Source organism: Glycine max, chromosome 19 (assembly GCF_000004515.6).
Source record: "Glycine max cultivar Williams 82 chromosome 19, Glycine_max_v4.0, whole genome shotgun sequence".
NCBI lineage: Eukaryota > Viridiplantae > Streptophyta > Magnoliopsida > Fabales > Fabaceae > Glycine > Glycine max.
Window position 1 is genome coordinate 43,522,358 of NC_038255.2, and position 17,105 is coordinate 43,539,462.

The 17,105-nt window shown below is 31.5% G+C and overlaps 2 protein-coding genes and 1 long non-coding RNA gene across 3 annotated transcripts; 2 read left to right on the forward strand and 1 right to left on the reverse strand.

Moving 5' to 3' along the window:
* Positions 1-1,116: 1,116 nt before the first annotated feature.
* LOC100816775 (alcohol dehydrogenase class-3-like) lies at positions 1,117-4,035 on the reverse strand. The gene is given in 9 exon segments (NM_001289296.1): positions 1,117-1,389; positions 1,509-1,670; positions 1,751-1,908; positions 2,318-2,393; positions 2,470-2,552; positions 3,045-3,370; positions 3,598-3,644; positions 3,746-3,882; positions 3,967-4,035. Coding segments are annotated over 9 exon segments (1,140 nt in total). The 5' UTR covers positions 4,001-4,035; the 3' UTR covers positions 1,117-1,272.
* Positions 4,036-6,011: 1,976 nt separating this feature from the next.
* LOC100817324 (protein RTF1 homolog) lies at positions 6,012-9,106 on the forward strand. Its single transcript, XM_003554261.5, has 2 exons — positions 6,012-6,296; positions 7,015-9,106. Exon 2 carries the CDS (start codon positions 7,051-7,053, stop codon positions 8,989-8,991), a length of 1,941 nt encoding a protein of 646 aa, XP_003554309.1. The 5' UTR covers positions 6,012-6,296; positions 7,015-7,050; the 3' UTR covers positions 8,992-9,106.
* A 6,411-nt stretch (positions 9,107-15,517) lies between these two features.
* Positions 15,518-16,167, forward strand: LOC121174115 (uncharacterized). The gene is made up of 2 exons (XR_005889928.1): positions 15,518-15,747; positions 16,107-16,167. It is a non-coding gene; the product is annotated as an uncharacterized lncRNA (long non-coding RNA).
* Positions 16,168-17,105: the final 938 nt, after the last annotated feature.

Consider the following 17,105-nt stretch of genomic DNA (forward strand, 5'->3'; position numbering starts at 1 on the left):
ATATCAGAAGAAAAAAAATTATTAATCAAAAATAAAGTCAAGCATAATAAATTAATAATCCACTTTGATAACCAGGCACATCAGCAAGCAAACATATTTATTTGATATTTAATAAAAAAACACGTTAACATTTTTTATTCAATTTATATACCCATCTAACAGAAATTAGCTAACATAATAATAATAGTAACTGTATTTATCATTAAATTACAAATATTATAATTATAACTTAGTCCTGCCTTTTTTTTTTACCTAAATAACAATATATTTATAATATTTCATTAAATTATAATTATAATTAGTTTCGTCCACTAATAATGTGTACTCACGATGTTTAATAAAGATTAATTATTTCTACTGGGATTACTTTATATCAATATCATGTAAAAGAATAGTTTCATTCCGATTTTCTTTTTTCTTCTTTTTTTTTTAGCGAAACTTTAATTTTGGCATTTATTCTAATACGAGGATGTGAATCATGATACCATCATCATGTACCATGCATTTTCCAACATCAAAATTCAACGGATTCTTGGTTGGCGTTCCATCAGCATCGTTTACCATTTTTGCCTGCCATAAAACAAATCTTTAGTTGATCTCTTGAGCATTCGTTCCCCCCCCCCCCCCCCAGGATGGCATTATAAAGTACCACGTTTTAAACTTTCCTTAAATTGTTAAATAGATTCTTTCCGATGTACGTTCAGCTTCACCATTATCCATGGCATGCCAGCTTCATGAAACCTAAGCCTCAATACTTACAAATACAGGTCCTATTTTCTAAAAAAATTAGTGACAGGTTACACTTGAGTAGATTTCAAAATTAAGTGTTCTAACGAAAAGTGTATACATGGCAGAGAAAAGAGAATTGGATAGAGTATACGAAACAGATTCATTGAAAATCGCACAACCTGGCTTCGGAACTTATTGACAGCACCGTAACATATCAAAAGTAAAAACAGCTATGGTGTCTGGCACCCAAAAAGGATGGAGAGGTGATGATGATTCTTGACAGGTAAAATGGAAGAATACCAGTCATAACTCAAAAAGGATGCTTTTAAGTATTAATTGCAAAGACCTTCTTTCTGAACACAAGTTTGCCAAAAGACTCGGAAGATAACATCCATAATTCCATATTATAGACCAAAATGATCTTACTTACAAAATATAGCCACTCGAGATTTATTTCAAGTTCAAACTACAACCACTACAAGAGGGAAAAGCAACACAACACATCCATTCCTCACAAAACCAGGCAGGCTGGCACAGATCACCTCATTCTTGTGTAGAAAGCACACAGCGAAGGCATCCCCCTTCATGCAAAAGATCAAAAGCCTTGTTGATCTCCGAAAGTGTCAAAGTATGGGTAATGTACTCATCAACCTTGATTTCCTGCAAATCAAATAAAGCAGACAGGGACACAATGTAGCCTTGTAAGTTGTAACTATCCATGCTTTCCCACAATCTGAACTAATGCACAGAAACAGAACATTCTTTGAAAAACCCTTTACCTTCTTCAAGTACTTGTCTACAAGCCAAGGCACCTGTGACCTGCTCTTGAAGCCACCAAAAGCTGTTCCTTTCCAGACTCGTCCACTCACCAACTGGAAAGGACGGGTTGATATTTCCTGCCCTGATGCTGCAACACCTACAATAACTGACGTCCCCCAGCCCTGGAAATTATCAAAGAATATTTCATGCCTAGTGTAATAATGTTCAAAAATTGTGTCAATATAACAGCAGCAGCATTTACCTTGTGGCAGCATTCCAACGCAGCTCTCATCACGGAGACATTTCCAATACACTCAAAGCTATAATCAACTCCACCATCTGTGCGATCAATTATGACCTGCTGGATTGGTTTATCATGTTCATTTGGATTTATAAACTCAGTGACTCCAAAGTTTTTTGCTGCAAGAAATAGCAAAGGAAGACAAGTAAATAGAAGAAAAAGTAATTATTATCGTGAAGAATCTCTGATGTAGTGCACTAGCACTACAAAACCAAAACTGAGAAAACAACAAACAGAAAATAGCTCATAGTAAGAGAGTATGCTTGTACATAAGCATTTATGCCACAGGAAAAACAATAGAGGAAGAAATGAAATAATACAAATATATACCAGAAGAACATACATATTAAGATCATATCAAAGCAAATAAGCAATGTTATTCTTCTGCCAGTATAATTCTTTAAAAAGGTCATCTTCCTTTTATCAAATATGGCTATGGAAAAAAAATTTATTATCAGACTGTCAAAAGCCAGGTGATAAGGAAACATTAAAGACATACTGTCTAGATTAGGTCAAGTCATGACATACCTACATCAAACTTCTTGCTGTCAATATCTATGCCAATAACCCGGGATGCACCAGCAGTTTTAGCACCCTCTGCAACCTGTCAAGTGTAAATTACAAACCATAATAGAAGCCCAAAAACATAAACACCTACAATTGCAACTGCAGAAACTTACAGCAAGCCCAACAGTTCCAAGGCCAAAAATAGCAACAATGGACCCTGACTCCACTTTTGCAGTGTTCCAGACAGCTCCAAGGCCTAAAAAGTGGGGAAAATAGATATCACAACTTCATAATAATAAGTGAACTTGGTACTGGAAGGACACAAGACACCGCATTTCACAGCATTAGAAAAGAAAAGGCTGTAAAGTAACATTTTCATTTTTCACTAAGCATGTTAATTGCTAAACAATCAAAATAAGAAGTGCAGAATCACTGATAGGTCATCTTGTTATCAAATTTAAATAATAATAATAATAATAATAATAAACAATAACCATGAGCTATCATTACATGAAACTCCAAAGTCCAAACACAGGGTTATTCTAATTGAAAACATGGATGATGGATGGAAGTAGTAACTCTGATCAGAAACATAGAGTCTAATATGACATACGTGTAGTATGGCAAGGCACCAATAATATACAGCTGCATAGGCAAATGTAACATCATTATGCAAACACATTTTCATGAATTCATTAGACAGCATGCTCAATAGAGTTTCTGAAAAGGATAATGCTTAGTCGCTTACCAGTTGAAACACCACATCCAAGAAGACAAACTTTCTCCAGAGGTGCCTTCGGGTCAATCTTAGCTACACTAACATCATGAACAACAGTGTATTGACTAAAAGTGGATGTTCCCATGAAATGATAAATAGGCTTCCCATTAATCGAGAACCGACTCTTCCCATCATTGAGCATGACCCCAACTCCAGTGGCGGAACGAACCTTGCCGCATAGGTTTGTCTTCCCTGATTTGCAAGTCTTGCACTCCCCACACTCAGCCTGATAACAGGGAATGACATGATCCCCAGGCTGAACATTAGTAACACCTTCTCCAACACTCTCCACAATCCTGCACCAAAAACACGTAAACCCTAAAACCCCTATCCCATCAACAATAATCAGGTATGCGGAGATATAAAGTTGGTTTAGTGGTGAAGGGAGAGGTCACGGGTTATAATTCCCCCACTAACAAAAACTAACAATATTAACAACCAACATTTGCTGATAAAAAAAAATGTTCCTTGCATCTTAAAAAATGTACTATTCAACATTCATATTCATATATATTATACATACCCTGCAGCTTCATGGCCAAGAATACAGGGGAAGAGACCTTCGGGATCCTGCAACAACAACAAATTTTATTTTATTTTACAATGCAAATCAAAACAAGGGAACAAGAATTGGTGGATTGAGAAAAAAAAGAAAAAGAAAGAGGATATACCTTGCCGCCCCAAGTGTAAGCATCGGTGTGGCAGAGAGCGGTGAAGAGGATTTGGACACGGACCTCGCCGGCCTGAGGCGGAGCCACCTGAACGTCTTGGACAGTTAAGGGCTTGTTGGGTTCCCAGGCCACCGCAGCTACACCATTAAAACGTGCTTACATTAGGGTTTGCTAAGTGTTAATTGGATCTGTAACTAGAATGAGAAGAAGAGAGGGAGTACCTTTGCAGGTAATGACTTGACCTTGAGTTGCCATTGAAATGAATGAGATGAGATTGCTATCTCCGCTCTAGTCTCTCTGCCTTCTACTCACTATGAGGACAATAATAATAATGTCTTTGTACTAGAGTACGACGTTACTAAAATGATGAGGTTATGTTATGTGGCTAATGTCAGTTTAAAATTTGACACTGGTGCTAAGAAAACAACACTCATTGTTACAGTAAAATAAATAGAAAGATCCATATGTTATATTGTTATTTCATTTTAGTTTGACTTAATTAAAAAATATAGGATAAATTATAATTTTATTCTCACTTTAATTTTTATTTGTAATTTTCGTCTTTTCTTTATTTATTTATTTTACAATTTTGGTCTTAAAAGTTTTTAAGAAAAAATGTGTAATTTTGGTTTTGTTTAACTACTTAACAGTTAGTTAATGATGAGTCACTTATTGTGATAAGATGAAAATCAATATTTAATAATTAAGTTAATTTAATTAATTAAAATATAAAAAAAATGGATATACACAAAATTATAAATTAGATTAAATTTTTGAATTTTTTAAATCTGAAAAACTTAAATCACAAAAAAAAACTAAAATTGCAGATGAAAACTGGACCAAAAATAAAATCCAGAGGGAAAGATAAGACCAAGGAAATTTTTGTACGTTACAATATGACAGAACTACTGCTGCCATTGGGCTTGTTGCCTTGTTCCGCTATGAATATTCACAGTGGGCCTTAGGGTACTTAAGATTCAATCTCAACTAATTAGGGCTACTGCTTCCTGCACCCCATTAGAAACAATAAAGACACTGAATGTACTCATAGGTTCGCTGAATATTTAGTTCAGCTGAATATATAGTTCAGTAAACATACCATTGTCTTTCATAAGAATAATTTTCACAGAAGAATTTTCAAGCAGATTGTCACAGGCTCAAAGCTGAATTTTCATAACAGAATTAACATAATGTTTTCAACTTGGGGGAATAGGCCGAAAGAGAGTGACTAAAAAAATGGGAGTTTGAGTTTTGAGATGATAGAGTAAGGTAGAGGAAGGTAACTGAAAAATAAAAGAGAGGTTGAGACTTTGAAGTGGGAAGTGGTAAGAAAGAATGAGGATCGTAGATTTAAGATGAAAAAGTGAAATGGAAAAGGGTGATTGAAACTTTTTTTTTCAACTTTTTAAATTTAAAATGTTTTTTGGCTAATTGGTTGAATTTAATGGGACATTTTTTTTTTCAATAACACATTTTTCATATATTTAAATTGTGTAATGGTTAGCCATTTTTTGAACTTGTCTAGTTAAATCTACATCTTGTTTTTTTTAAGGGAAATACTTTTATTGATTTATCCAATCATCTTCTAATATTAATTTAATTTTTTTGTCAATAGGTAACTGTTATATTGGTACATCTCAAATGAATAATGCTTAACTTTTTTAGTCGATACCGGTAAAGTTTAAAAATATATTATTCTCAATGTAATGTTCGACGTTATATGTTACCACAACCCTTTCAACACTATCAATTTATCAACAAATTATCTGTATTTCTTTGCAAAGTCTCATAAGTTATTTTTGTCAATTTATGCATTCATCCTCTAATATCAAGTTGGTTTTATTTTATTGATAGTCAACTATCAAATTGATACGTAAGTCCTAGATGAATAATATTTAACTTTCAGACCAGTGTTGATGAAATTTAAACATGTTAGCCTCAGTATAACATCATATATTGTATTTTACTACTATTTTTTAAACACTATGCTAACAAATAATCTTTGATCCTCAACAAACTTTCATAATTAAAACACATAAACTAATGATATGTAAGATTTTTACACAATATTGGACTAATTTAAATAGGGTCCAGTATCCTTCCATGTTTGAGGTCACTAAGTTAAACAAAATGTTATTAATATTGTAAAGAATATAAATTTTCTCACTTTTGTGATACAAACATCAATTTATATATATTTATTGATTCCTAACTTCAGAGGTATTTTTTCCCCTGGCAATTATTATTTATAGCTAAGTTTGTCATATAAGGTCTATTTGACAGCTAAAAAAAAAAAGAGAAGAAAAATAAAACAATGGATACCAAAAATAATAAAGAGTGAGCGAAACGGTGCGTTGCAAGCCGGAAGATATAAATGGCGGGAGCACGATTCCGACGTTCAGGTACTTGCTTGCTCCTTGGATACAAATGGCGCTGCTGTTGGTTTAGGGTTGTAGCGCTCTGAACATACTCCATTCTCGACTCTGTCTGTCAAACGACACCGTTTTGCCATTCATCGAACGATATCGTCCTCATTTCCTTTTCTTTCACCGTAAGTTCTCTCTCATTTGTCTACCAATTTAGTGCATGGTTTCTACCGCTTTAATCAGCTTCATACCGTACTCATATTTATTTTTTTTTTACTTTTGTTCATTTTTTCGAACGATTATTACTGATGTTACTGTTCTGGAGTGCTATTTAGCTTTCACTATTGAGTTTGAATGTAATTTCTTGAGAAAATTAGAGGCTGCATGCCGAGTTGTTAAGTGAATGGCAAGGTTTTAAATTGCGGTTGCGGTTTCGTGGTGTTCCTTGATATTGCGGGCAAGAGTTTTAAAAACGGTCCGCAAGGGTGACTTCGTTTGCAGGATCAAAGGTTTTTTAGGTCACCATGACCACAATTGCATTTGTCTGCAATTTCCTGCAATATCAAGAATCATGACGAAACCAAAGACACAATTGCGAATGCAATTTAAAAGCTTGATTGTGGGAAATTGTGGACAAATGCAGCCACGATTGTGGTCACCTTGTAGTCCCGGACACCCCAAAAAGCCTTAAAGTTCGTGGACCCTTTTTTAAAACCTTGGTGAATGGTTATTTGCATGCTAAGTTTATGATTTCAAATTTGGGATTGGAGGTTATTTGCACGAAAATGGGGCATTGAGCATTTTAATTTTTATCCATTATATGTTTTTGTGTTAATGTGGATGCTTTCATCGACTTTTGTTGTATGGATTAGATGATTATTATGCCTTGTGTTATGTAAGCAGGTCATATCTAGATTTAAGGGTGAAGGGAATAGAGTTATGGCGGATTTAGAAAATTTGCTTTTGGAGGCGGCGGGGAGAACACGCCATTCTCGTCAAACTTCAAGAAGAGGACATGGCGATGGTGGGAGTGACTCTAGGGATGATGATTCGGAGAATGAACATGATTATCCAGGTCGAAAGGCCTCTGGCTTGCAAGTTCCCCAAAAGAAGTGGTTTGATCCAATGGAAAGAGATGATGGTGAGAGAAGTAAGGATGAAGGGGATGATGATGTTGGTGGCCGGTCTTATCACGAGGGTGATAGTAGTGATGAATCTGATTTTGGTGATGATCTTTATAAGAATGAGGATGACAGGCATAAGCTTTCTGAGATGACTGAACTTCAAAGAGAGATGATATTGTCAGAAAGGGCTACCAAGAAGCATGATAAAGATTTATTGGGGAAGATAGCATCAAAGCGTGAGAAGGGAAAGACAACTGTAGCCGGGAAACTGACTTCACCTCTCACACCATCCCATGTGCGTTCATCAGCCAGATCTGCCAACAGGTCAACTGCCAAGGATGGTGCATTAAATGAATTGCGTGCGAAACGGTTAAAGCAGCAGGATTCAGAAGCAAACCGCAGGCCAAGTAAGGCATCTAGAAGTTCAGGGCCTGGGCTTGTTTCACCAAAGCACAGACCTTTCCCAAGTCTTGGTAGCTCAAGTGATAGTGAAACTGAAAGTAAGTCCCTGAGTGATAATGAAGGGTCAAGTGATGACGACAGAATCATTGATAGTAATGATGACAGGATAATGCTAGGATCTGAAGGGCTTTTATTTGAGCATATAAAAGAAATCACCATTCGGAGATCAAAACTTGCAAAATGGTTTATGGAGCCCTTTTTTGAGGAGTTAATTGCTGGTTGTTTTGTAAGAGTTGGTATTGGTCGCTCAATGTCAGGGCCTATCTACGGGCTCTGCATGGTAAAAAATGTTGATGCCACAGATTGTGATCAGCAGTATAAATTAGAAGATAAAACCACACACAAATACTTAAATGTTGTCTGGGGAAATGAAACTTCTGCAACAAGGTGGCAAATGGCTATGGTTAGCGACTCTCCTCCAGAGGAGGAAGAGTTCATCCAGTGGGTTAAGGATGTAGAGCGAAGAGGTGGCCGGATGCCAACGAAGCAAGAAGTGGCAGAAAAAAAAGAAGCTATACAAAAGACCAACTTGTTTGTTTACTCAGCAGCTACTGTGAAGCAAATGTTACAAGAGAAAAAATCTGCCAAAACAAGACCACTAAATATTGCAGCTGAGAAGGATAGGTTAAGGACTGAATTGGAAATAGCACATAGTAAGAATAATAAAGCTGAAGTGAAGAGGATCATGACAAGATTGCTAGAATTGGAGGAATCTCGGCAAGCTAAGACGATGGATGCCAGGGCTTTGAAGCTTGCTGAGATGAATAGAAAGAACAGGTTTGAGAACTTCAAAAATGCTTCTGAATTGAAGCCAGTAAATAAAGAATTGAAAGCAGGGGAGGCAGGTTATGATCCCTTTTCAAGGAGATGGACTAGATCAATGAATTACTACGCAGGAAAACCAGCTGAAGAGGCTGCAGGTGAAATTAATAGTGCCAGTGGTGCAGTGGCTGATACAGGCAGCTACCACACGGGAGCATCTGAGACCGTGACGGCTGGTATGGCAGCTACTACTGCAGCTTTGAAAGCTGCTGCCGGTGCTGGGAAGTTAGTAGACACAAGCGCCCCTGTGGATCAAGGGACAGAGTCAAATTCGCTGCACAATTTTCAGCTGCCAATATCATTAGCTATACTCCAAAAGTTTGGTGGAGCTAAAGGAGTTCAGGCAGGATTTATGGCAAAGAAACAAAGAATAGAAGCAACAGTGGGATTTCAAGTCCTGAAAAATGATCGTCAGAAGCATGCACTGACATTAACAGTTAGTGATTACAAGAGAAGAAGAGGGCTTCTATGAAACCTGTTGAAGTAAAACCTTTCATCTGGTATACTCTTTTATAAGATATTGGTTTGCATTATCTGTAGTACTGTTGTGCCCGTTAATTAATAAATATCTTGCAATTTTTCCGGTATCATGGAGTTTTTATTTTCTTTTACCTTCCCCAAAATTAGAGAAAATTGTCAAATACAAGTGCTACCTTGTTTATATGATTCAACATTGGTTTTTACTGGATGCTTGGAAGAGAGCTGGATAGTCGCACAGAAAGTTGGGTACCGTGACCAAAAAAACATTAAAAATATGTTGTAGTTTTTCTCAATCTTCTTTACTCTGTTAGTGTTAAATACAATTGACATGCTCTGGGTTAAGGATCTTATCAAAACATTATCAATGAGGTGCTCATTGGGTTTAGTCTTTTTCTTTTAAAAAAAAAAACATTATCCACTGTCTCTTTAAATGTGAATGTGTTATTATTAGACATTTTTTTATCATTATAGGCCAACATTAAATTTTTACGACACCTCTAATATTTTGAAACATTGTAATTCTTTATTTCAAATTTCTTGAAATTCACTAAGATGTATTAACGCTTGAAGCACACTGCATAATTGTATTAATTGACCAGGAAATCAATGGGCAGATTTTGGGAGGACTAAATCCCCCAAACTAAATAGAAATTCTACGGAAAAAAATTATAATTAAAATTAAAATTAATTTGAGGATAAATTCAAATTACGTATAGTAGCTTAAAATTAATTATTTCCAACTTTAGAACAACTTATTCGTAATGTTCAATGTCAACTAGGTTTGTCTAAATGCGTGTTTTGCTTCGTTATTCTCTAAGTGTATTGATCCCAATTAATGCATCAGAATTTTATTTTGAGGTGGACGTGGATTCAACAATCCCAAATGCTATACCAAACAAGATAGGCAATTACTTTGCGCACCAATCAAATTATTAGTACATTCAATATAAGATGGACAATTTTAATATTGATCTTTTGTAAAGCTGATACGGATTCATAATCCATCTTGTATTGATCCCAATTAATGCATCAGAATTTTATTTTGAGGTGGACGTGGATTCAACAATCCCAAATGCTATACCAAACAAGATAGACAATTACTTTGCGCACCAATCAAATTATTAGTACACCCAATATAAGATGGACAATTTTAATATTGATCTTTGTAAAGCTGATACGGATTCATAATCCATAACAGTAAGCATACAGAATCCATAAGTTTACATAATTCATGGCACATAATCCGTATAGAGATTGATAATCCGTATGCTAAATAATGTATTTTGATTTTATTATAATTAATTTTGATCTAATAATGTATTTTTTACATATATAAGTTTTAAATAAAAATCATAGGTTTTATAAAAATTTATATATGTAAAAAAAATAATTATTAGATCAAAATTAATTATCACAAAACTTATAATATAAATTTACATGTACATTAAATATACATTAAAAATTTTAATATTATATATAGTGACATTAATTATTTTATAACATAATTGATCTATTAACTCAGTTGATTAGAGTGTTGTGTCAATAACTTAAAAGTCACATGTTCGAATCTTGCTTAATTTTAAATTAATTTCTAAAATATTTTTAAAAAAAATTGTAATCCGTATATACGGATTGGCAATCCTACGGATTATGTATTATGGATTGTCAATCCATAAGTTTACCGTAAGCTTAGGGATTGCAAATCTATAAGTTCATGTAATCCGTAAGCCTACTTTTATGGATTATGAATCCGTATCAATTTTATGAAAGGATAATATTAGAATTGTTCATCTTGTGCTGGGTGTATAAGCAATTTAACAGGTGCGCAAAGCAATTTCCAACAACATAAAACTAGTTGGATCCGATTTTGTTCCTACAATATCATCAGAGTTAGGACTGGGCCATTGCTAGGGTTGGCCAATATGGGCCTCTAATTCGTAACATAAAATCTAGTTTTTGAATTTAATTATATTATTTGTGCGTTAATATCTGAATTTGTAAAACTCATGAGTAGTTTTTCTGATCTCACTTTTGTTCCTGAAAATGATAATTAAATTCAAGGGTTAAATTACCAGTTGAACATATTTTAAACTAAATATGCGTTTGGCATCTCATTCTCTATGCAAGATTAGTGAGAAAACCATGTCAAAATGCATACAAAAGCAACACTGAGATACTTCCAAGGGATACACGTCAAATTGTTTATGATGCGTAACCAAACATATTATAATTGGATGTTTGGTTTGTGCTAAAGTAGCAGAGTTACTTTTAATCTCGAAACATATGCTAAGTACCTACTTGTTTAGTACTTGTATTATCGCAAAATTGATAATAACACAGATTGAGTCTTCAAAACCGAAAAAGAAAACATTCTTTTTTTCTTTTTGCAAAACGCGTTTGAAGATTGCTAACTAGAATCTTAAATAGCGGGCTGTAAATTGCTATTTTACTTGAAAATGAACTGCAAATGAGGTTATGACGTATTTGTTAGTGTAAGTGACTTTTTTAGAATATAATTAGACTCCATATTCAATGGTAGAGAAAAAAACTAAACTAATAAACATATAAAAACTAATTTAAATTAAAGAATACTACTATAAGGACCAAGATTAAAATTAATAATTAAATTTTATTTTACTTTAACTTTTCCGAGGTAGTATTATACAGTATTTTGTTGGAATTGCACACAGATATTTGTCAATACTTTATTGAAGATAAACAAATCTTTTTTTTCGAAGAAGATAAAGAAATCTTACACGCCACCTTTGATATAATTTCTATCACTTTAACATTTCACCGTATTTTAATAAATTATTGTTTAAATTATTTTAAGATAATAATTTAAAAAATTAACAAATTTGTCATATATTATGAATTATAATTTAATTATTGTATAAAACTTTTTATATTATATGATTTTTTTCAATTTTTATTAGTTTTATATTGACTTTGAATAATCAATTTTTAGAAATCAATGTTATTTACACGTAAGATAGTCCCACACATTTTACATTAACTAACTATTAAATTGTTGTTATAACTTAATTATATTGTCTAATAAAATATTTGTGTTTCTATTAAAAAAATAAAGTTATATTGCACCAAGCATACTTACTTTTATACTGAAAACTAGAGAGATGTATGTGTCAACGTACGGACTTATACTCCTATTTGAGTATTGATAAATGCAAATTATGACTACATGTATACACTTTGATAATTTTGTTTATTTGCATAATAATAATGTTGAAGTATCGGTAGAAAAAAGAAAACATTAATTTAAGTATATATTTCAAACTAACCTGATCGTATTGTAGAATGATTCGAATGGAGTTGGTGAGTTTATCATTAGTAACAAGTTGTAGTGAATTAGAAGCTGCACAATAAATAGAAATGAATGAATTGATTGACTATGTAGATAAGATCAGTGAATATTTAAAAATTTCAAGTAGGAGTTTGTTATTATATACAACAATACTAACCTGAAAATGGATAAATTGATATGAATATGCATTAGTGGGTGTGATATAATATCAATTTTTCATCATTTGTGTTGTTGATGTTGTGGTGCAATAGTAAAGAAATAAAAGCATTATATCAAATTTATTTGAGAATTGATGATAATGAAATTTCACGGTATAAGTAATGGTAAAGTAAAAAACATAATATATTGTAATTATATGATTAGAAATAGATAAATTGAAAATGAAATCAACAAATAATGTTTTGATAGAAAATGAATTTGATTAATGATAATGCATATGTAGAAATAAGAATTTGAGAAGCATATCATGTTTATAAGTTTGCGAATACTTCTTTGTATACTACACCAATGGTAGTATTTTTGGGAATGTCTTGATTCTCATGAATAAGAAATAAGAATATGAAGTCTTTTTTTGCTTTGAACTCGTGAAAGTGCAACATATAGCTGACCATGAAAAAAAACTGGATTTGGCAAATATAATCCAACATGTGCCAACGAAGCCTTGTAATAATAAGTCTAGTTCCATTGCATAACCCATCAACTTGGTCCAAATTTCGTAGTAGTATAATGGGAGTACCAACCTTGATTTTGAGCTTGTGATTATGTATTCCTGATATTTTCAATGAACTTAGAAAACAAATTTTTTTTTCCGAGAAAGATAAATAAATCTTGCACGCCACCTTTGATCTAATTTTTATGACTTTAACATTTCACCGTATTTTATAATCATAAATTATTATTTAAATTATTTTAAGAATAATTTTAAAAATTAATAAATTTATCATATATTATGAATTATAATTTAATTATTGTATAAAAATTTTTATATTATATAATTTTTTTTCAATTTTTATTAGTTTTATATTGACTTTGAATAATCAATTTTTAAAAATCAATGTTATTTACTCATAAGATAGTTCCACACATTTTACATTAACTAACTATTAAATTGATGTTATAACTTAATTATATTGTCTAATAAAATATTTGTATTTTTGTTAACAAAGAAAGTTATGTTTCACCAAGCATACTTATTTTTATACTGAAAAATTTATGTTGACCATTTATTAAATATATTGTCTAATAAAATATTCGTATTTCTGAAAAAAAAATCGTATTCGATTAATTAATTTTTTTTAAAAAGAAACTAATAAAAGTTCATAATTTCTATATTATATGTAATTGACTGATTGATTCAATTTGATGATAAATTAATTTAAATTAATTATTAGAGTTATCTGAAGTATGTTTTATTTAATGCGTAATTATATTTTTTAAAATATAATTATAAAAAATGGTTTTAATGTTTGTAATAAAATTAACAAAAAAATAATTTTATATTTTTATCTTTTATTAAATTTATTTGTAGACTCATTCAAAATTTCAATCTTAATAATGTGATTATAGTATTAGACTTGTTGTATTTAATGTTTATATTAATTTATTTTGAAAGAAAAGTTTTTAACAGCTTAGTGAGACAATAAAGAAAAACCATAAGTAACTTATTCCCTTGTCACATTGATTAGAGTCAAAATTCTTATACACAAGTTCAAGTTCATATAACTCTTATCCTGTTGTCATTTTCAAATCTGTATCCTCATATTAATTACCTATCCAGAAAAAGATATTATGTAGTTTTTTAACATATAAATTTGTGTAATCAACCAATATGTAATTTTAAATTTTGTAGAAGATATTTTTCGAAAAAGGTAGCATTTCAAATTCAAACGAGGTAGTAGTTTGAAAGATTGATTTATATTCATGTTTGTGGAAGCATTTTAATAGAAAATGAAGATAAAATATTAGTCCACATCGTATTAATTTAGCATTGAGAAAATTTGAGTATAACGTTTTTTCTATTTTAGGTAGTAAAGTAATTAGAAACTCCTATAAATTACTATATATATATATATATATATATATATATATATATATATATATATATAATGAGAATTAATTACGTTTGACTAAGTAATTAATTAGTTCATACTTAATTTTGATCTATAACTATTATTATAAAATAATATATTATTTCTTAACAATTTACCAAAATACATGAATTTTTTTATTCAATCTCATAAATACATGATTAACTAATAATAATAATACTATAAATCTCTCTCTGTGTAAAGGTAACATAAATTCAACGATGTAGGGATAGGATATGATATTGGGATTCCACTAGTTCATAGTAAGTGCCTTTGACATGTAACGTGTCAATGCAATTGTATAACGCATTCTAAATAAATAGGACAGCAAATCGAAGTGTTATACAACTGTGGAGATGACACTATTTATTACATCTTCACCACACAGTTAATTAAATACTACATTATATTCATTTTATGAATACTGATTAATTTAATACATCATATTCATTGTATGAATACTGATTAATTTTAAAAATATTAATTTTTGTAACTTTAAAAGTCAAAATGACCTAAATAATACCTTTTGACTAGTTTTAAATGATAATATTTAAATAATATTTTTATAAATTTAAGACTAAATTAATCTGTGCATATAACCTTCAAAATTAATTTAATATTGTATTACTCTATTTTTTTAATAATCCAAATATTTATGTAAAGAATATGTTTTTTTAGCATAGATCACATGTATATTTTATGAGAAATAATTTTATTTGAATCAAATAAAATTTATTGTTAACAGATAATTTTTTTAAAATATATAATATAATTATATATTCAAAACTTGAATTCTCCATCAAAGTTATAAATCTCGATCACACTAATTGATGCGAAAGAGCATGTTTAAAACATGTTTTTAAGGGTTAATTTAAAAAATGAAATAAATAAATAATTGATACCACTAATACTGCTGTTCAAATTGGTAGACAGAGAGAAATATCCCACGAGGCGAAGGTGCAATAATGACTTAGGTTGAAAAACAATAAAGTGGAGGTTACGGGCATGATGTGATAGGTGAACATTACTCATGAAATTGCAAGTACCCAATATATTATATATCTCATTATTTTTTTTAGTCAAAGTCTTAGATAAATACAAAATCTTCTTATCATCTCTCATAAAACTGCGCACGATCCCTTCCTTTTCATTCACTCCATAAACCACCCCAGAGTGCATGTAGCCAAAAATCCAAGTGCACGCAGAATAATTCAGTGGTCAACTTTAACTTTTATTTGTTCACATACAATTCTCTATTTCCATGGCTGCAGACTCCAACTCAAACCTTAGAATCACCATTCAAAGAAACCCTTCCCAACATCAAGTGCTGGCCCAAGTACATCCATACTCTTCTCTCTCTTTCTTCTCTTTTTGTTCCATTCTTTTGCTATGTATTATGAAAAAAAAAAACTTAGATACAGTTTGGTAGATATTATTTCGTACTATTCTCTAAAATTGGAATTTTATCTGGAAAATATATGTTGACCTTTAATGTGAACATTTTGATATTGGTTATCAAGATAAAACTTCAATTCTGATTAAAAAACAGTATTAGAAGCGCTTAAAATATTGTGTCTGAGTTTTTTTGCTTATGAAAAATCTGAATGATGGCATGCACTCTCACATTATATGTAAATTAACTTTTTTGATTTTATTTTATGGGGGTGAAAAATAAAAGGTGGGGTTGCTCTCCAGGGAAGTACCAATTGAAGTTTGATGCAGAAGATTCATGCTACTTGTTGAAAGGGAAGGTGAAGGCATACCCAAAAGGGTCATCAGAGTTTGTGGAGTTTGGTGCTGGGGACCTTGTCACAATTCCAAAAGGACTCGGTTGCAGTTGAATAATAATAATAATGAGAGTGATCTCAAGGGAATTGTTATTGTTGATTTTGTAGAGAAAGAGAGAGAGCAGCAAGGGGAATGATTTAGACACGTCAATTTGTTTTGCACTCTTCAATCAATGTGCTATGCTCTGTCACACTTTCTCATCTGATGACCACGACCCATTCCACTTTCTTCTTTTTTTCTTCTCTTCATTCTCATAACTACACCGATTGTCAAGGCCTTTATCATGCCTCCATGCTCATACTTTCTTCTTTCTTTATTTAATCTTTAGGGTTGTTGTGTAAAGTGTAAACCCTCATGTTCCATCCACACAACATCGATAATTATAGTCAAATAAAGTGTTTGCCTTTCTGTCGTGACTTTTTTAAAAAATAAATTCAAAAAAATTAAGAGGATAGGTATCCATTTTCGTTTTACTTGAAGACCAAAGTTTTGTTAAATTTACTTTCGTTAATAATTTCATGAATGGTGATTCTTTAATAATGAAATGAATCATAAATGCTCGAAATATACACAGACTCCTTTGAATACATTTTTTCTCGTTGTTTGAAATTTATTACAAATAATAAAAATATGTAGGTTTTGCATTATATTTAATGATTTTTTGTTTGATTTTATAATTTTCAATAAACTTTAACTAATTAGAGAGAGAAAGGATGTTTGAATGGGTGTTTTGGAAAGTATATTTTTAGCACTTATTTTTAGTGAATTGTGAGAGATTTTTAAAATGAATGCTTCCATGAAAATATGTGTTAGTCATGTAAAAGCGTATGTATGAAAAGTTGTATTCTTTCATAAAAAGATAAGTTTATTCATGTAAAGATACAAATACGGACGATTGTATCCTTT

What these genes read in the sequence shown, in the direction of transcription:
- LOC100817324 (XM_003554261.5), top strand. Translation starts at nt 7,051, where the DNA reads ATGGCGGATTTAGAAAATTTGCTTTTGGAGGCGGCGGGGAGAACACGC.